Genomic DNA, 21,930 nt, shown 5'->3' on the forward strand with positions numbered 1-21,930 from the left:
GGAACTATGGGTCTATCTCGATTCCTTTTGCCTGTTACAAACAAATGCACAAAGACATAATACCCTGGCCTCCTTGTGGTGTAGGGTATAAAAACTGAATCAATTGTATTCTATGCCCGTGAAGATAAATTTTAAAATATAAATGCAATGTGTTGGTGCGCAAGGGGTTAATTGAAAAATAGGGAAACTGCATGGAAAATGCTGAATTGCAAAAAAAACTATGCTAGCTGCGTCATTGAGGCTGCGTAATCGAAAAAATTCGATTATCTGAAATCAGTTGGGAATATAAGGCATATATAGCCAGAAAGTACTCCTCGAGACCTTTCATTTAAGACCCGCCTCAATGACGCAGCTAGCATAGTTTTTGTGCAATTCAGCATTTTCCATGCAGTTTCCCTACCGAAACCGCCACTTTGGTTAGAAAATCGAAAAAAATCGATTATCTGAAATCAGTTGGGAATATAAGGCATATATAGCCAGAAAGTACTCCTCGAGACCTTTCATTTAAGACCCGCAGCTAGCATAGTTTTTGTGCAATTCAGCATTTTCCACGCAGTTTCCCTACCGCCAACACCACTCTGGTTATTCGTCCTCGTCGGGAAATTGTGTCATTTTCCTGTTAAATTAATTTAATTAATTAATTTAATTTAAATTAATTTAATCTAAAAATACGTTGATTTATCCAAAAAAAATGGTAAAAATCATTAATATTAAAAAAAATATTTTTCAATTAACCCCTTGCGCACCAACACATTGCACTTATATTTTAAAATTTATCTTCACGGGCTTTTGTATTCTGACAGATTTTCAATGTTTTCATTCCCTAATGGTGTGGAAACTTTCTTAATTTTTTTTAAATAAAAATCGCACTCCAGTTCGTATGCTCAACGGATCAATCCTACTGATGTCTCTATTCCCGTTATTTACATGTCTTAAATTTATTTATACCTCAATTCAATGCCATAATCAAAGCCAAAACATAACGTCGTTACGTTTCAAATCAACGTTTTGTCTTTCGGCTAAAAATATTGATGGAATGAAAAATAATTATTGCCATTTCCAAGACAACCAAAATTCGCCATCATCTGTTTCGTTTCGTTCAATCGCCTCAGATGCTACATCAGCATGTGTGCTTGATTGTGCATGTCTGTGTACGCATGGCATACGGATTGGCTGCATTATCCGTTGTATGGCTGGAAGCTAATTAGTAAGCTAATACAATTGTCAGACAAAAGACAAACGCCGCCAAGAAATTTCAAGTGTAAATTAAGGATAATTTCGGGTGCTGAACTTCTAAGCCAAAGGAAATATAATATTGGATATCCTAGAGAACTCAACGGCATGGCAATGGCAACTGAAAGAACAACAACAACAACAAAAGCTTGGTATTTTCAACAGAGAGAAGGCAGACAGACAGACAGTATCACCAACGGTAACAAAAGCAACAGCAAAATTTGACGTCACTAACAAGTGAATAACAACAAGAACAACAGCAGCAGCACATAATCCTTGCACTTGTAACAGGGCATATGGTTGCTTGTACCGTATTGTGTGTGTGCCTGCGTGTGGATGTGTTCTAGGATACCATACAGAATAGGAGAGAGACAGTATACGAGATTAAGAGGGTCCTTGTATACTTAACATCGCACCAATTTCGCCTCAGGAATAGAACAATGATGATTTGCATTGTCTTGGTTGCTCGCTTCAAGGAATCCCTGTGACACAACGACGATGATGACAATGACGCTGCATTGTTATGCCACCAGGCTACAGCAGCTGGAGTTTCGGATTATGTTCGAGAGCAAGATTTATGTATGGTGGAAGGCTAATTAGGTGTAAATGCTAACAGACACAATTGTTCTTTTTGTAATGGTGCTAAGTTTCCTTAGCACAAACATGCACAGACACACACTCACACCGACTAAGACGTACTGCAACATTCGCCGACAAAATGTTCAAATTAAGTTGTGTAAAACGCAAAAAGTTTTCTGTTGTTACGCTAATAGCAGCAAAAGCTATAAGTCAGCATTGTATGACAACCAAATGGCGAGACCCAACACTCGTCGACATGCTGCAGAGACAAAACCACAGAACACTGCACTATTGAATAGGTCTCCTGTTATTATTGTAACCGCGGGTAGCAGCATCGGTGGCGGGAGGTTGGATGCGACCAACAACACACATGCAAAACTTTGCCAAAACTTGCCAATTCTTTGGGTTATCTTTTTTTGTCGAATGCAAACAGGGTTTTGTTCTGCTCGAAAAAGTACAGACGTGCATGTGTGTGTGTGTGTGTTTGTGTGTGCTAAAACTCTAATGTTTGAGTATGTTGATGTTTGTCATTTAACCACACATATTTTGAAATATAACTGCTGTAGACACATTAATTAAGAATTAGATTATTGCTCCTTTTGTTCGCCGTGTAAGGGGTATATTTATATCATACAAGGATACGTTGTAGACAAAAGCACACATTCTACTATTATACTGATAAATTATTTAGCTTTACGTTTAGTAGCGTTAAATGTTTGATTCTTACGTAGAAATGGTATTAAATGTTGTATTTTCGTACTTGCTGTAACGTAAAACTTTCGATTACTTAATGTTAAGCAACAAATACGATTTCGGTCTCTAACATCGGAGATATCACCCAAATTTTTTATTTTTCAAAACAAGGGCATATATCAGTCGGCTTTGCCGCAAATGTATGCCCCCAGCCTTGTTTTATAATTGTTCAAACTGTTGACCCTTTATGGGGGAGGTTCCGAAACAGTTGGTCAATACCAATTCGTATCTGACCTCAGACTGATATAAATATCACAACGTGACAGATTTGGACGATAACAACTACTTCCTGTACTTTATATGAGATGTGTGCAAATTTTTGGGAAATGTTGAAATACGACCGAGGTAACAGATAAAGTGGACCGAAGTATTCCGTTTTCGTACTTCATCTAATACAGATAAAAATATTAGTATGAACAAAATTTGAAGGATATCGAACATTTATATCCAATCATAAATTCCGATAAATTACATAGTTATATAAGATTTCTTCATAAAAGAAATATTTAGATATATGAAGTTGTAAAGAATCGCCGAATAGTTTCGCAAGTTATGACAGACATAAGTATTGGAAGTTGTGACCCTTTGTGGGTGAGGTACCAGAAGGGGTTGGTAGATTTATATCATCTTCACAACAGATCTTGTGTAAGCAAAAATGTTTGTAAGTGGAAAATTTGAGGAGATGGATGGTTTTGATGCATTTTTCGCTTTCTTTTTGCGTTTATTTTTCAAAATCTTGAACCCTGTGTGGAGGAGGTACCAGATCTTATAACTGTCGGGTGTTAATTTCGTGTTTTATGAGCTTCATGAATATTCAAAATCTTGACCCATTGTGGGGGAGGTACCAGAAGGAGTGGACTCAAATATCCCATCTTCAAACCAGACCTTGGTTTAATACAATATTGTGAAGTGTGTAATTTGAAGATAACCGGATGCCTATTTCGGATTTTATGATATTTTTGGTTATTCAAAATGTTGTCCCTCTTCGGAGGAGATACCCGAAGAAATGGTTCGATCTCTATCATCTTCATAAAAAATCTTGCGTTGATGAAAATATTGAGATGTCCCAAGTCTGAATGGAATCGGTACCAGAAGGAGTGGATCGATATATTCCCATCTTCACACCATACCTTGGGCTAATAAAAATATTGCGTTGTTTGTAATTTGAAGAGAACTGGATGCTTATTCCGGATTTTATGATCCTTTTGGTTATGCAAAAATTTAACCATTTTGCGGGGGAGGTACCAGAGAGAATGGTTCGATCTCTACTATCTTTATGCTGATTGAAATATTGAGATCTGTCAAGTCTGAATGGAATCGGATGTTATTTTCAGATTTTATGAGTTTCATGGGTACTCATCATTTTAACCCTTTGTGAGGGAGGTACCAGAAGAAGTGGACCGATACATTTTATCGTCACACCAGATCTTCGATTAATAAAAAATATTGTGATGTGTGTAATTTGAAGACAATCGGACTCTTACATCACATTTTACAAGAGTTATACTTTTTTCAAATGTTGATGGACAGGATCGATACTGTCCATTTTCGCACCTGTCCTATCACTGACGCAAATATTAGGATATGCAAAGTTGGAGCAAAATCGCATTATCCTTTCTCTTTCTGTGCAGTATATATATATATATTTTTTTTTTTTTTTTTTTGAAAATGTACTCATTTTTGGGGAGGTATCAGAAGGGGTGGACCGATATTGCTCATCTCTGAACTCGATCTAAGTTTGACAATAATATTACGATATACCAAGTTGGGATCAAATGAGATACTCCCATCGAGAGTTATCGTATACACCAGCCAGACGGACAGATAAACGGACGGACAGATGGACATCGCTAGATCGACTCCAAATGAAAGACCTAGGGTCTAAAACCGTATAAAAATTTTTGTAGACGGTTGGGGTAATGGAAGATACCCTACGAAACATTCGCATTTGCCCTATATTCCTGTACATTTTGTAAATATATTTATTTCAATCACTAAATATTATTAGATTTTCATTTAAAATTGTGGACCCTTGTCTCCCAAACTTAAAATTTTCGAAAATTCCGCTTTGAGATACTTGCCAAACGGCTTCATTGTGACCCTTAAATTAGTTTTTTTGAGAATCGAACCTTCGTTGCTACTTGTAGCGTGATCACAAATTGGCACAGACAGACCGACGGATACACATAGATAGACCGACTTTGTTCCTCGATATATGATGACGGGTGTAGGACAGACATATCACTGTGATACAAACTTCTGGCTCAAATTACAGAGTGGTATATGGATTATTTTATTATTAAATACAGACTGAGTCAACAAAATCTTTTTTTAAATTTTGGTGTTAATTACATCAAACACCACTATGGATTATTAGCCGGTTGGTATTTTGAACAACAACGTCTATAAAATTAATGATTTAAATTTTTATTTAAGTTCCGCTGCATGTTCCTAGATTCAAAAAAAGTCATTCACGTATTGTTAGATTGTTGAGATTATTTATATAGCTTCTTAAGGGATATTCTGAAATAAATATAGCCAATTTTACTAGAGAACATTCTGTTTCTCAAGAATTTCATTTTGATTTTTGAGTACGATTCAACTCTCAATCTTTATCCTCACTCAATATCAAAACGTCATTCGATAACGATTTTACATTCCCTTCTTGGCCGCATTCTCTTAATTTCTTCCGTAAAATATTCAACGTTGTACTATCAATTCTTATTTTTGGGACAGCCATCTGTTACCCACTTTATTTAAAGTGCCAAACATGGCATGAACTGTCGAATGGTATCCGAGTACAACAAAGTAGTTAGCAACGGCAGTGGCAACCGCAGCAGTGCAATCCGAGTCGTTGTTCTCAACACTTGGCCATCAGCATTTGTAACCGCCACTCACAGTTATCCAAAGGAGTCATGCCATTGGTTGGTCCTGGTGCCCAACTCAACTACTCTACTCTGTGACCACCATGATAATGTTCGTTCGGTTGCAGAGTATCGCAAGTAGAGAGCCTGACAGTTAAGTGGCAATGTAGTGGTGGATATCGGTGTAAACTTGAATGCTCTTTCTGCCATCATTTGATCATTGACAGCTAGTTAGCACTATCAGCAGTGTCAGGTGTTACCAATGGCATGTACAAAACACTCGACACTCACACCGACACACCAGCTCACCAGTGTTAGGACATGGCATAAAAAGGAAAACAAGTGTGTACGAGCTGCAGTAACTGTGCCAAATAAGAAGGACGCACACACAACTGCACTGGCATCGTAAAGCGGAAACGGAAGTAAGTGAGCAATGGGAAGATAATTTCAGAAAATTTGTCGGAAGGAGAGGAAAAAAATAGCAAAACAAGTTGTCGAAACTTTAATATATCACCCGCCAATCGATGGAAGTTTATAAAACTAGAGCAGAGTAATGCTGAAGTTTTCCGATACCAATCAGATAGTTGCACGAGTATTGAGCTATTTTTAAAAAATATATAAATTTATTATAATAAATCATTGTTTATACAAATTTACATTAAGTGTTTAGGTGCAATCTTGAAATAGAAATAATTACAAAATATTTAGACACATCTTCGTCTTTTTTAGATACAATTAACAATATGAAAATTTGGAATGGAATAGAATTAAGAAACCTAACCTAAAAAATTTAAAATTTAAAAATAGTGTTTGTTTTTAAATATTGCCTTATAAATAAATTACAACTAGTTGTGTTGATTGCTCGTACTTCAAGTCATTCTGGTATTTGTACAGCGGTCGCCAACCTCCAGAACACCAGAACAAGTCGTTGTTCGTCAATATTCAATACTAATCTCGGCCTAATCTACGTGGGGGTTGATCGCCAAACCTTCTTTCGAAATCGAAAAAGGTTGTCATGAAAGAGTTTCGAAAAATATATGTGATGAGAAAAAGCTGCTTAAAAATAGTCTTGTGAGGGTTGGAATTGCTCTACTTAACAGTGACCTTTAGGCCACCTCGAATTACCGCCTCGGCAGGTGGAAATCTCCGACTTTGATTGACATTTTTCCGACGTGTAATACTCGGTCTAGATGTAGGAAGTTTTTTGGTTGTTGTTGTCGGATTTGCATTTGTGGCCTGAGTGGACTCATTAGGCGACGACGATGACGATGAACTTCTACCGGTGTCCACCAGAGGTCTGTAGGTGCGAATGCCAGAATTCGATCTGACTGGTAGCAATGTCACCAGTTTGGGTGTCGTCTCCGTGGTTGTGGCGTCAGCAAAATGTGAGGACTTTAACATTTCTTCGTATTTGGTGGGATCGATTACTTCGACCTCGGCCTCGCCAACAACAGGGATGGCCGCTCCCACACCTTCGGCCGAAGTATCATCAATGAAGCTAGACATTGGTTTTATAAACGGTTCTCTTCTCATCTCCAAAGCCAGCAGATCATCTTCTTCAGAGGCCACACTCAAAACGGGAGGAGTTGTGGTGATGGGTCGCTTGGATGTGGTTGTAGTTGTTGTCGGTATTGTGGTACTTGTTGTGGGTGTTGTCCTCATGGTTGTGGTAGTGGTGGCCTTAGTTCTCGATTCATTCTTCTGTGACTGTTTCAATTTGTTGTGGGAAAATGGTGGCTCCTTGGTGGGCAGACTCGTTGTTATTCCCAATTTCGAAGCCAGGGTATCGAATATAAAGGAGATATCTTGAATATTACTGGCATTATTGATTTTTGTCTTGATGTCATCCAAGGTCTCCGATTCAGTTTTCTCCGTCTTCTCTACATCTTCGGACACCCACGCTTGTAGGGTGGTATTGAATACCTTGCGCATATTGCCCGTGTGGCCAAAATGATTGGCAGCTGAGCTGTTGACAAATTCCCATTTCGAGTGGGAGGGGAATAGATTGGAATCGTCCAGCATGGTAGGGGGTTTACTATTGCTTGGGTGATATTTGATGCGTTTGGTGGTAACGGTGGATGCTTTTGGTGTGGTTGTTGTAATGGGAGCCAATGTTGTTGTAGTAGTAGTTGTTGTGGTGGAGGTAGTGGGTTTCGCTGTTGTTACAGTGGAGCTTATGACGGGTGTCGTTGAATCTGAACTTTTTCTTTGATTCGACAATTGATTCCGTTTCAGAATCAATTCTTTGAGGTTCAAAAAGTTCGGTTTACCAGGTGATGTTGATGTCGAGTAGGTGGTGGTGGATGATTCTTCTTCGGCAATGGAGTTTGTGGTGCTCGAAAGCTCACTTGATGCTGACTCCAGTTCAGTTTCTTTACTTGACACAGTAAATGAATCTTCTTCCGGCTCAATGCGAGATTCCAAGGGCTGTTCTTGTTTGGGTTTTACCTCATCCTTGGGCAAGTCTAGCCAGTCCATAAAGAATTCCCCAATCTTATCGGCCAGTTCAGATGTTACAGAGGAACTATCCATCTCATCTTGTATGGGCTTGATAGTTGGTTCAAATTGTTCTTTAGCCTTTGTGGGTACTATCGTTGCAGGAGTGGTTGTGGTGGTTGATGTGGTTGTTGTGGGCATATCAATGCTTTCATTGGAGTTTTGAGTCATATTTTCCGGTTTCTTGGCCAGTATTCCATCGCCTAAATGTTCGAATTTATCATTTGCATTTGGAATCTCAAAAGGCAATTTGTTTTGTGAAGTCAAGCCAGGTGTTAGCGGTTTAAATGGTGGTATTACCACATCATCGATCAAAGGAACGGGCAATGGATGTGGCTGCACGGAGGATCCAACTCCCAAACGTTCAATACTTTCCGATGCTGGCATAAAGACCGGATTGCCAAAGCTGTGATAAAACATCATGTCATGGGGATTTTTAGTCTCGCTTGACATTTCTGGCTTCCTATAGGCCGGTCCAAAGAAATTGGGTGTGTAAGGATCCAGAGCTGGTTTTGGTGGTCTGGGTTCTTCGGGTAGGAAAGGTAATTCAATTTCATCAATTCGTCTCCGGGGAGGTTCCTCATTAATGGCGATGGGTGGCAGAGGTGTTGACTGCAATACCGAAGGTAGAGTCTTCGTTGGGAAGGAAGGTGGTGGACCAGGCAAAAATTCGGGCACCTCACGGTGAATTGGTCTCCAGGGCTGGGTATCCAAAACTGGCACCGAAGTGAAGAGATTTTGATCTAATTTTGGTAGCATTTGAGGTGGATGGGAGGAAGATATAATTGAGGGGTACGTGAAATGATTGAGCGGAACAGAGGAAGTTGGCAGCCTGGTGGTGGTGGTGGTTGGCTTTGCTGTTGTTGAAGTCGATGATGTTGTTGTTGTGGTAGAAGGGGTTGTGCTGGTTGTTGGCTTCGATGTAGTTGTGGTTGGTCTCGCTGTGGTGGTTGTTGTAGTTGTGGTGCTCCTTGTGGTGGGAGCTGGTGTGGTTGTTGTTGTCGTCGTGGTAGTCGATGTTGTTGTGGTAGTGGTACTGCTACTGCTTGTGGTAGTCATTCTACTGGTAGCTGGCAGAGATTGTGGCATAATTGTTGTCAGCTTCTCAATTCCTGGCTTTTTGGGTTTCACTCTGAGGGCATATGGCGTCACGGTTTTGGGGGCCAAGCTGCTGCTATGTCCATAGGCTCTTGTGGGAGTTGTCTTCTTGCGTTGCGATATATCGGCATCTGTTTTGGTTATCTCAAAGGATCCTTCGAATGAGCCTTGAATAACCGGTGCATTTTCAACATCGACATCAGGTTCATCATCCGGTGAATGGGGCTTAGGAGTTGGGCGGCTCTTTCCAGAGGGTTTGTTGATGAGGGCGGGTGGGCTACCTCCCTTCTTCATAAGACGTTTCTCCAATTGTGTCTGGCTCGTGGGCACCGTGTGCTAAAAAATTAAGGTTTTAAAACATTTGCTTTAAAATGGTTGTGGATATTCTAGACATACCGCATCCTTAAACAATGAAGCCGATTTAACCACTTGTTCATCCAAAATACGTTTCACTTCTACGGAATCCGAGTCAATACGTAAAGTTTTGTACAACGATTTGGCTGTGGTGGTTTCCAAAAAGATGGCCTCTTTTATGTATTCTTCTACGTTGTGTATGTTCCTGCAAGGAGATTAGGGTAATTTCTATTTGAATAGGAAGTGTTGTATAGCCGACTTACTGAGGCAATTTCCTAACATCAAAGAACGCTCGGAAATTCACTTTTATCAATGGACCCTCTCCGAAGCCCCAAACATCCGTTCGCATGGGCTGCAAACCCTGGTCCATTAGGGCTCTATCCACAAAACGTTTGTAAAACTCAATCTTCTGTTTATACGAAGCAGTGTGATTATATTTGAGACCCGTGGAAAACATGTCACCTTTGGCAATGCGGAAGGTACCCTCAAAACCCAAAACAGCTGAAAATGTAAAATAAATTAGTAACTTGGAAAAAAACTAGATTTATTTCGACTTACGGTCCTCCATGTTGCCTTTAATGGAACTGAAATAAAATGCTAACCCTGCAATGGATATAACCGCCAGCAGCACTATAAATGCCGCAGTGGTTAATATTATCGAAAACGATCTGGTTTTCTGATAGTGCAAATGTGGCTTGGCGGAAAATGTTGAGGGTGCCAAGTTTCGTCCATCTCTCCATATGCCCCAGGAGCTGTTGTAACCATACTGGGTGTTGAGATTGTCGGTGCTATACGAGGGCTGATTGTTCATGTGATAATAGGCACCCAATGTGGAACGCCTTCCCAGAGTGTTTTGGTATGTGTAATCGTTGGACTGGAAAGATAGAGAGAGGAGAGATATAAAATTGATTAAACCATTACACGTAGACAATATTGTTTTCTGTAATTTGTGTTTGTGTTGGAAAAGGGAAGATAAAGCCTTTCGAGCCTTAATAAAATTTTTCTTAACTCTTTTTCTATTTTGCAATAGTGGCAGAAAAGTTCATTTTCAAATAAATTCCCTAAATTTATCATAAAATCGGCACCTCTACATATGGAAATATGGCCATACTTTATGTTACATTAATCTTATCCCCACCCACATCACAATCCGTACATCACAACATTTTCGAATTTTGAAATGTTTCTTTCTCTTCGGCACTTGAAATTTTCTTCAAATCATGAAACCCATTCCCAGTCAAGCCATTTTATTTTCTGCTCAATCATTATCGAAATGATGCTGTAATTATATTAAATCGCCACTAAGTCTCCAAGTCAAGTCATTCGTCTTTCCATGACTTGATGGCTGCTTTACTTCTTCGTTTATGACATGACATTTTTGTGTTTTTAGTTCTGCCATCGCAAATAATTGTGGAAAATATTTTGCTTCCTGTTTATTACGCAATTTTCAGTTTGCGGCTGATTGCTTCGAAGAATTTATGTTAGAAGGGTAATGGCCCTTTTTGGATAATTATCATAAAAAAGTATTGCTTTATTTTCTTGCTAATCATTGACAATTTGAGTAGCGGATTTAGTGACTGTTGGCAAATTTTGGCCATCATTACAAAAATCAAGTTCATAGATTTTAAATATCAAAATTCTAAATTGTCGCAGGTTAAGTTTTATAAAATTATATTTTATATCTTGTTTTTCATATTTGGCACAAAATAAATTGATAATGCATGAAAGATAAATCTGGCCCACTTAAAAAGTCTTCTAAAATCCGTAAAAAACAATAAAAAATTGAATGAAATTTATATAAAAGCTATTCAAACTTCAAGATTAAAAATGCAGGATGAGGTAAAAAAAAACTGCAACAAAGTCAAATGCCATAATTTTTACATTTTTTTTTTTCTTTTTTTGGATTATATTGAATGAAAGAAAAATGTCGGAAATAGCCGTCACACGCTGCCCGAATGTTGTTCTGCTGTATTTTTGCCCATCCCCGGCGAAGCGCTTGCTTGAGGTGATCGACACTTTGGTATTTTTTAGTGCCAACCTTGCTTTCCAAAATACTCCAGACACAATAGTCCAACGGATTGGTATCCGGAGATTTTGGTGGAATTGAAGCGAGGAACCTCATTTTGTAACCATTCTTGGGTGTCTAAGGTCTCCGCCCAAAATGTTTGCGTGCCCAAGGCCTTAATACACCCTTCAGAATATTTTCGCGACAATATTCGGCATATATTCTGATGCCACGGTCGATTAATACGAGCGAAGAGCGACCATCGGCTGTTATGGCGACCCACACCATCACTATGACTGGCGCATGAGTTCCGGTGGCCATCCGAAGGTGCACATTTTCAGCTGATCTTTTTGGCAAGTAAATACGATCATTTTGTTTGTTTACAAACTGCTGGATAACGAATGTTTTCTCATCGGAGAAAACCAATTTCTTCCTGTGTGTAAATTCTTGCACCCTTTGGAATTTCAATGGCTTTACCCCGAGTTCATTTTTCAATATTGCGATAGGTTTAGCTCACGAGCCATTTTTCGGCCACTGCGACTCGGGTTTCGATCAAGTCGCTTCTTTTCTTTTCGAACCATTTCTGCTGATGTTGTTGTTTTCTTCCGTCCACTTCCTTGACGTCGGGCTACGCTACCGGGATCACAGTAACGAGCGATGGTATGAGACACAAAGGACTTATTCGCATTTGAATGCTGGAGTGCTCTAACGATAGCCACCTGTGGTTTTCCAGCCAAATATAAAGAAATCACACTATCACGCTTGAATTCTATCACGAATAACTTTTTTCTGGGAAATTCTCACCAAAATGCTTTTGTACGCTTGTAACCAATATAATGTGCTGTCACTGGAATACTTTTAACAGCTGTCGGACGAGTGGCTTAGAAATGACAGCAGAGTCTGAAGTTGGTTGCGGATTTTTCATCTCACCCTGAGTTTGAGATTCAATGGATAATGTGTGAAATCATTTTTCCAAACGCCCTTTAAATTCAATTCAGACTTATCCGACCTATATTGAGGGGTTTTGTTAGACTTATTATCTAAATCTAAAATCCCTTTGCATACCATCTATGACCTTTAAGAAAAATAATATTCTATTTTTATGAAGTGTGCGTTTTTCTAATTTGTTAAATTGTCTCTAAAAGTTCGAATAATTGTGCGTGTGTGTTGCATAAAATTGCGCAACACTTTCTTCATTGTGTACACTACGAGTACTGTGTGAAATCAAATGAAATTTTCCCGCAACTGTTTTTATTCTTAGAATTGTTTGTTTCCCCGATAAATGCCAAACATATAATTCTTTGCACTGACGGAAACGTAATCAAACTTCCCCCTGTGGAAAAATTTAAATGGAAATGCTTAGAAAAAAAAACGAGAAAAAATACGCACACATTAGCCAGAACTATTAGTTTCATTCTCTGATACACACACAGGCACACACCCAATAGCACTTAATGCAATTCCTTTGATGTATTAAAGAAATTTATACTTTGTTATAATTTATGAGATCGGGAAGGAAAATAGGGTGTCTCGATGTTTAAAGAAATCGGAATTTTTAGATTTGTTTTCCAAAAAAAATCTCAATTATTTTTCTTGATTAAGAATGTCCGGATGATTTTTTTTATTTATACAGTTTTTGATATTATTGTAAATTTTGAAATACACACAATTTAAAAATAGAATTTTTTAAATGTTTCAAAGTTTTTTTTCTATAATAGTATATAAGTTAATTTTTTCTATCCATTCCTATTTAGATTTTACTTATCTACTATGATTGTTGTTGCACATCTCTGGAACAACAACCACAGATTAAGGAAAGAGCTGTAACATCAAACATTATTTAATTGTATTCCTAGCAACAACAAAAATAAGTGTGAAGAATTAATGAAAAAAGTAAAAAAACAGTTCTACGCTGAAAGAAACTGTTGTAGCTCCGAAAAAGCCAAAGGCTATTTATTCCAATTTTGAGTTGCTGATGTAACGTAGTTTATTTTATACCCTCCACCATTCTATGGAGGGTATATTAGCTTTGTTATTCCGTTTGTAACTCCTTGAAATATTCATGTTAGACCCTACAAATTATATATATTATGGATCAGGGTACAATTCTAAGACGATCTAGCGAAATCCGTCTGAGATAGAAGGCTCGAATTGAGATAGAAGGCTCAAATTTGAGCGACATCATTCTCCCCAGTTGTTTCAAATTTCGTATTCGAAGTTTGTAATGTATTGTACTGTAGCTTATGCTTAAAAATTTCGTACGCAGGTCCAAGTCTTAGTATAGCCCCATATATCGACATTCGGTATTTTGATGATTTTAGCGACATTATTATTTTGTATCCGAAACCTTGAAAATACCGACAAAAAATAAAAGAGTGCAAAGTAAACCATGGGCTTACATTTGTAATTTTCTTCGAAGAAAGTTTATAGTCTATCAGAATTGCTAAATAGCCACTAATTTGGTTGGAAAATTCTGTTGAAGCCTAGAAAAACCTAAAGTATCAGTAACGTGTGGGGGCTTTAACATATAAGAGAAAGTCTTTTTGCGGAAAATCTAAAATTAGAAATTAGTGGTCCAAATTTTCATACAATCTACAAATGCTAACTGACTGATAGACTTATTACAGTCACTAAGCAAGAGCCAATCAAGGGTATAGGAAATTCCATGCGGATTTCATAACATTTGTTTGTAAATCCAAACCCCAGACCTTTCTAAGTTCCTTTATCTATATGAAAAGGGCCCAATAATTTGGGATATACTTTGCAAGATTAAATATAAAACTTTGACATTTGAAAGAGAACTTTGGATTATTTCTAGAAATATTTGTTTAAAAAATAGATCATCTCGGTCCAGTTTTTATTATGTGGTGTGGTGATGGTATTTGGTCAGAAGAGCAAACATTCAACAGAGTTATAGGGTTCCCTGTCATATTTTTGGCTCTTTAAGAAAATACCCTATGAAAAATCTAACTACCCAGTTAAAGCCAAATCAATTTGAAAATTTGGCCAAAACCATGTCAAAACGTGGACCTATCTTCATAATATTTGCAGCAAAATATCAAAATTTGGCGAAATTAATTGGAGCTCTCATATATACTATACCGAAAAGTGAGCCTACCACTTTTTTGAATCAATGATTCTAGAAGTAAAGTGGACCTACATTCCTATATTCATAATATTTTCACCTATATTCAAAATTTAATTGCAAATTAAAACTTGAAAGTAGGTGTAACTCTCATATAGAGACTATACCCAAAAGTGGGCCTACCACTTTTAGGGAATCTATGATTCTAGAACTAATCCAAAGCCCTTTATCAAATTTCAAAACTTTATCTTAATTCGTGCGAAGTATAGAACAAATTATTGGGTACCTTTTGTGTAGGATTATGGCTATATAAAGGACCTTAAAAATAGTTTGTGGCTTTCATATACTAAAAGAATACTATCATATTCACATCCCACAACACGACCAAAAAATATGGAAATTTTACATGAATGTCACAGCTGGTGCTAGGAAAAAATTTCGGATTTCGAAATTCCTAACAGCAGAACAAACGTATTAGAAAATAACCCTCGAAACTTTTAAACCTCAACTTATTTAAGTAGCAGGTAGGACGCTTGGTTAGGCCTTAACAGTTTGTTTAGAATAAAAATTATTTTATGTTACATGCGAATACCTGTGACCACTTATGAAAATCGTAATCAATTTATTGAAAAATAATTAATAAAAAGAAATAAATCAATAATATTTTTTTTTTTCAATTTCTAAACTCAATTCCTTCTCAAACAATTCATCTAGGAATATAAGAATTTCATTCTTAAAGCCATATTTACATTTAAATTCACTCCAAACTATAAACATATTTAATTAAGTTCGACTTCTATTGCTAACAAGAATTCGTTCAAGTGTAGAAATGTTTGCTCTACAACTTTGTTGCTACTTCCCAAAAGCTCCGCAATATAATGATGTACTTTAGAAACAAAGCGTACGTTTGTTACTGCATTTCTCTTCAGGGTTACTGTAATGTGGTACGTTTTATATACTTCTAGACTCATCTAAAGTAAGTTGGTAATGATATGAACACTAACACACCGACAACACCCATAGACAAACCACAGATTAATGTTACTTGTCGTACGTTTCTTTCTTCCTCTGCTTTTTCTTCTTCTTGGAGCAATGACAGCTGTCGTTGGTTGGTGGGTTGGTTTGAGAAGGCAGTCAAAGTGAGATACATTATGATGCCGTGGCTAAGTACTGACTTGCCATCCAGTGATTACAAGTGCTGGCATTTGAGTGTCAGACGCTTGGGTTTGCTGCCTAACTTTGATTGTATTCCCCTCAAGTCATTTAGATTAGATTTAATATCGTTCTATGATCTCCAAAGCAAGAATTTTACTATGGCTGCTATTTTAACGCTTCTCATTCATTTGGCAAGCTCTAACGGCAGAATATGGCGAAGAAAAGTATTTGGTTGGGCTTTTACTCTCGTTGGTGAACGCACAACTAACTTGCTGCAGCATCATGGCCGGCGGGGGGGAACAACGACACTGGTGGCCACTGTCATCATGATGTGCTGCTATTGAAACCAGGCATCATGTTCTTTGTCAACCACGTCAATGTTGACGATGTCATCACTCGAAGATGCAGAACACTACTGCCAGGGCTATCATTTACTTGGTTCTTGCTTCAGTCTCTGCTGGTTCTGGTGCTGCTGCTGTGCGCTCTGCCAGTTCATTGAACTGCACGCACACATCCAATTTAAACAAATAACAAAAAAAAATCTCACTTTGTATGAATGTAGATCTGGTTGCCATAGGAATACGCTTTTTTGTTTTTCTTCTCTTAGCGGTTTTGTGTTGTTGTTTTTGCTGTTGTTCGTGTTGTTACTTTCACAGTCTATAGAATACGCATCCATCTAAACAAGTGTCTCGATAGTTAGGCACCGGCTTTTATTCTTGGCTGGAATTGGAATTGTATGCGAGTGTCGCTGTACCAGCCTTCTTCCAGCCTTTGTCCGTCCGTCTTTGTGTCAGCCCAGCTGAATATTTGTTGGCGCTTGTTGTTGTTGTTTTTATTTTGTATTGTAGCCACACAATGTTAAAGGTATAAAGTTATATATTTATGGTTGTTCATCATTCTAGCTTGCCGTGTTTCTGCCAGTTTCATCTCCTAGTTCCTCTTAACCATTGTGAATGTTCATGCAAAGTTTTGTGGCTTAAGTGCTAGGCTGTGTAGTATCACTAAAAGTACCAATCTCTTCTTTAGCCGTACATTCATCCATCCATCCAGCCATCCATCTTCCCAACTATCCACACATACGTACAATCAGTCATCTAGAAGTCTTCCGTTAGTGTTGCCAGTCAGTCATCCATTTATTCATCTGGCCTTTTGTTTATGGCCTGGTACAGAGTTAAATTTAATATTTTCAACGTATATTAAATCCCGACCATATGGTTAGAGTTTTCATTTGAGGCTTTACGCACTTGCGTTACTTCTCCCAATCGCATGATGCCGCCTGGCTTTGGGGTGTCATTTTGTTTTTTTGTCTTTTCTATTCATTTATTTGCTGACTTTTCAAGCTACCCACAGGGATGGGAAGTCGAGAACTTTTATCAACCTCTTTTTGTTTAGTATTCTCAGTCGTAATTAACATTCGATTTCTAAGAAATTATTTTGAAGAAATTATTATTTTGCTCATCTAGAAATTTCAGTCTGTCTGTGAGTCTGTGTAAAATTTTAAAATTAAAGGATTTAAATCGAGCGTGACTTCGTTCCACATCAGACCAACAATTCAGAGCTTTGCAGTATTTTTACCTTAAATTGTGAATTCCCAGAATTCCCTGGCCTGACATGTTGGGAATGAATCTGTTGCCTGCCATGGACTTTTAATAAAGATAAATTCAAATATAGTCCCTCATAGATATTTGGTCTGTCAACATTCATTGATGATAAACCATTGGCTAAAGAAATATCAACACAGAATCAAATTAGGTTTTCGAATGAATGCGGCACAGTGGTAATTTTTAAAGAAATTTTTAAAAACTATTTATTTTTTAAGGGGGATAATTTGGGGTCATATGCTGTAATCTTATCTTGCAATGTAACACAAATGTTTATTGTAATTATTTTTTTATTATTTGGAATGAGATTTTTTCAATGTAGTTATTACTTTGTAATATTTTGTAATATCCCCTCCCCTCGACAAACATATTCAAATGTTCACAAGTATTTATGTTGATAGTTGTGTTTGTTTGGGATCGTTTCTTAATCTTCTTCTTTTATCACTTTTTTTTCCTCTAAACAAAGTTTACAATTGCTTGCCAACATTGTTGCCAGCCAGCCAACCATCCATCTAGACAACAACAACAACAACAACAGCAACTATCGACTGTAACAACAAAATCACCAACCACACCTTTGTTTGTCGTTCGTCTCTGGTCTTTGGCTCTTCAGTTTGAGTTTTCCATCATCATCCTCATCATCTATTTATGCTCCTTAGGATGAGTCATTATCTCGGTGTACTCTCCACAATGGGGAATATAGATAAATTGTGGCTGAATGCATGCATGGAGCATGTTTATGGTTGAATGACTTTTTCATATTGTGTCCTTTGGTCTGTCATCCTTGTCTGCATCTTCGTCATTTATGAACTTTAATATGATAATTTAAACTTTAATCTAGGGCGCATAGAGCCCAAGATTGAAGTTTGTATTTATTAATAGACTGACATGGATGCTGGGATTAGATACATACCTACATGGGTGCTTATTAAGGTGTGACAATCTTAATATAGATTTGGTCTTAACATCTATTGTGAGCCACAAAACAGAGTAATATCGAACAGGTGTAGTCCCTTGTGTTAATGAAAGAGATGGTTAATCTAGTTGTTCATCGGTATGCAATATATGATATAAATGAATATATAAAATGAATATGATATAAATGAGGTATATTCATTCTGAAAAATTTGCATATATCCAATATTGAATTTTTCTAAAATCATTAAAATGAGTATCAAAATAAAACGGGATGGACAATAGATTTTTTCAACAGAAACACTTGACTCATAGCACATTTACTCAATGGCTATTACAACTCAATAATACATTTATTTTAACTGACGTCACAGAAATTGATGAACACATTCGTTACCACTTTATCAAAATAATATATGTAATCAGAATCAACGGAATTACATTCCATTTCATATCTGGTCCCCAGTTCCGGCATTCTATCTACCCATCCTGGAATCAAATTTGCTATACAGAATAATTGCCACCTTAAGCCAGCACATTCGAAAGAAATTCCATTCGTAATTCCATCTCTGCACTGCAACATTTGCATCCTGTTGCGCTTGCTTAGACAGACATAACGTTACATAACACCAGATAGTCAGACCAAACAACAACTTGCCTTCTATTATTTGTCCAAGCAAACAATCAATTATTTTCCTCAAAAACAAAACTCGAATTTGGGTATGCGCATGTGCAACACCGGCAATCAAGTCTTTGTTGTTGTTATCTTTATCTTAATGGGATAACAACAGCAACAACAAAAGAACGAACGAACTACAAACACCTGTTTAGATGTACCTAAAATGTAAAGAAAACGACTAATGAGATTCCTATTCTCCCGATCAATTGAGAGAACCAGAACTAAATAAAATTCTAATTGGACAATTGAGAATATTTAGTGGTTGTTCTAAATGTTAGAATCTAAATGGGAATGCTCCCATTGGAATTCTCTTATGATCTCTTAAGAGAATATAAAACTCTGAAGAGCATGAAATCAGCTGTTGACTTCGAAACAGCTGCTCATTCATACAGGTTTTTCATATTTTCAGAGTGGAAAGTCATTCACCTTTGCTGAGGCAACAGCTATGCTATTATTAGAGTTCTAAGCCGTTGAAGAATATCACCACTAAAATGCGTTTGCCGTTTCCATTGGCATTCATCTACATATCAACAACAACAACAACGATTTGTTTAGTAAGTTATTATTTGTTTAGTTTATTTCTGGGTTTTTTTCTCCACAAAGATGAATATGGATGAAGAGGTGGATGGAAGAACAATGGCATGTTGACTAACGTTATGTTTCCCTTTGTTGTGCTGAAATCATTAGCTTTTGGTCAAACGTCAAAAGTGGGAGTAGACCCCAAAAATAAACAGTTAGAAATTAATTTGTATTACATTCTACCGTTTGACATTCAAAAGGTTATACCAATCGAATACATTTATGTGCCAGCAAAGATTATGTTGAAAATAATTCGTTTAAATAATACTACGAATATTTGCCCCAAACATGATTGTACGTGTGTGTGTGTGTGCTTGGGCGATATTCATTTTGTAACATTTTCTTTGCTCATGAAAGCAGCCTTTGTGCGAATGATTTAATATGTTTTTGTTATCTACATATGTCATTCTGACAGTTATGTTGTCAAATGTTTGTTACGTGTCAGAGATCAGAGATTTAGCAAACAATTTATTCGAAACATAATCATTGTCAGACTTTTGGAATCAAATATGCACAATTCTGTCATCCGTAAATTCGTTAATTTAAATTACAGAGGGTTGTAATGTTACAAGTTAATAAAATTGGGAAAGGATTATGAAAATGTAGCAGCCGCGAAAAAAGTTTTGTTTTTCATAAGAAGAAAATCATTCAGATAATACATAATTATGTAAGCTAGGCTAAAATCTCATAGAAGGAAGTTTGTAAAGTACATATAGTAAGAAAATCACGATTAGTAACAGGCCCGTTACAACCAGGGCTCTAAATGACTTCAAACTCGAAGACGGTTCTGAATCTTAATTTTTATTCTTATTTCTATTCATTTTATGGGAGATGTTTTTGATGTTATATTTTCACTGGGAAATAAAAGTTATGTCAATTTTTTCATTCTTACAAACCGAATGAGGAGTTTATTCCTTTAAGACATTATGGGCGATAATTTCGAAAATTGTGGACTTCGGACTAAAGATTCGATATGGTTTAAATTGAGACTCATCCAAATAAAGGCTCACCTCATTGGACGAAATTTCATTGATCCATAAACGAAAGTCAGTTTGTTTGGTGAAAGTATCCAAGAGGGTTCAAGCTACAACCTTTATCATTTTTTTCTTGAACTCAGCTACCTTTTTTTTAAAAATTGTACCTCACTTAATGAGCTTCAGAATTCGAAAGGAAATCGTTTGTATATCCTATTTTGCCCAAACCTCTTACATTTTAATAAGAGCACATACTTGCTCGTTTTTACTAGGGAACAAAACAACATGGTCACCAAAGGAACCACATGAACAGTGCGAGTTTCAGACAAGTTTACTCTTTTGTTTCATAAGGGATTGCTATCGAATCATTCCTGTTTAAAAAATTAAAGTAGGAGTCGGATCGAACGAAATAGAGAAATACTGAAATCGAGTGGAAAAATTATTATGTTTGCTTATTTGTGGGTTTTGAGCGTGTGTACTCAAACCGGTGTTGAAGGGGTGGGGATGGTTGCGAAAAGATTCGATTTTGTTCGATTTCGAGCTAATTTTTCTCCCGTTCTATAACGAGAAAAGAATACCCTCTCTTTTTTAAAGCAATATTGAGGATTGAGAAAGTAGTGCACTAATTGATCGGACATTCCACAGACTTGCTTGTTTTTATTCGTGAGCGAAACTTGATAGCGAGTAGTAGCACTAGAAGAGTGCAAGTTTTACTCTTCACTTTTCGATTTCATGTGGGAGCCCTCCCGAGTCACTAATGTTAAAATTATTTGGGAGTGGAATCGCTTGAAGTAGAGTAAGATTGAAAAACGCAAACGGTGGAGGCGGAAAAAGTAGATTTTGCTCGATTTCGAGCTAATTTTTTCCCCACTCTCCAACGACCAAAGAATACTCGCTGTTTTTCGAGCGATATTAAACAATATTTTTTTACTCCTAGGAGTGAACAAACGGTGCACGAATTTATCGGACATTACAAATCGTAATATTTTATTATTTTTTTTTATCCTCCTTCCTTACAGCTATTCCAAGAAAATGTGTTGAAACTCCCACACTCACTGATCCTTCAGAGAATTTTCATAATTGTCCATTCATAATTAGTTGCTGTTGAATATAAGGAAAAAATATTTACTATTTTAATACCTTCTTATTGTTTAAATGTTATGCCTTTTTAAGTGGCATTAGATCCCTCGCTTTATACTTCTTCCCTTCCTGTTTATTTTCATATAAAAAAACTTCTTTGTTTTTCTAGTTTCAGGTCATTACCTTGATTAAAACTGAACGTTCTATGAATACTTCAACGACAAAAAACATAAAATGTAAGTATATTTTATAAAAGCTTTCAATACACAACAAAAATGCCGTTTTAATGGGAAAAACAAAATGCATCATTAAGTATAAGAGACGAATCAGGAAAAGGTTGACTAAGAGTAACCCTATACTAAGTATTGCAAAAATGTATATGAGATAAAATCTAAAACTGAACAAAACATTCGAAACAAACATAGTTGAAATTTTTTTTAAATATAATTTTAAAAATTTTCAAATTTAAGATCCTAGCAA

At 36.9% G+C, this 21,930-nt stretch overlaps 1 protein-coding gene across 1 annotated transcript in view; it reads right to left on the minus strand.

Annotated features, from left to right (window-relative positions):
* Positions 1-6,030: 6,030 nt before the first annotated feature.
* The window catches only part of LOC101894020 (mucin-2), a 34,942-nt gene continuing 19,042 nt past the window's right edge, over positions 6,031-21,930 (minus strand). The window contains exons 2-5 of the mRNA XM_005178010.4: positions 9,936-10,251; positions 9,641-9,878; positions 9,420-9,582; positions 6,031-9,359 (exon numbers count right to left, since the gene is read on the minus strand). Of these exons, the coding sequence (XP_005178067.2) occupies positions 6,519-9,359; positions 9,420-9,582; positions 9,641-9,878; positions 9,936-10,251 (3,558 nt within the window). The 3' untranslated portion in view covers positions 6,031-6,518. The remainder of the gene's footprint in view (positions 9,360-9,419; positions 9,583-9,640; positions 9,879-9,935; positions 10,252-21,930) is intronic.

The sequence above is a fragment of the Musca domestica genome, unplaced genomic scaffold (genome assembly GCF_030504385.1).
Source record: "Musca domestica strain aabys unplaced genomic scaffold, Musca_domestica.polishedcontigs.V.1.1 32, whole genome shotgun sequence".
In the NCBI taxonomy this organism is placed as follows: Eukaryota; Metazoa; Arthropoda; class Insecta; order Diptera; family Muscidae; genus Musca; species Musca domestica.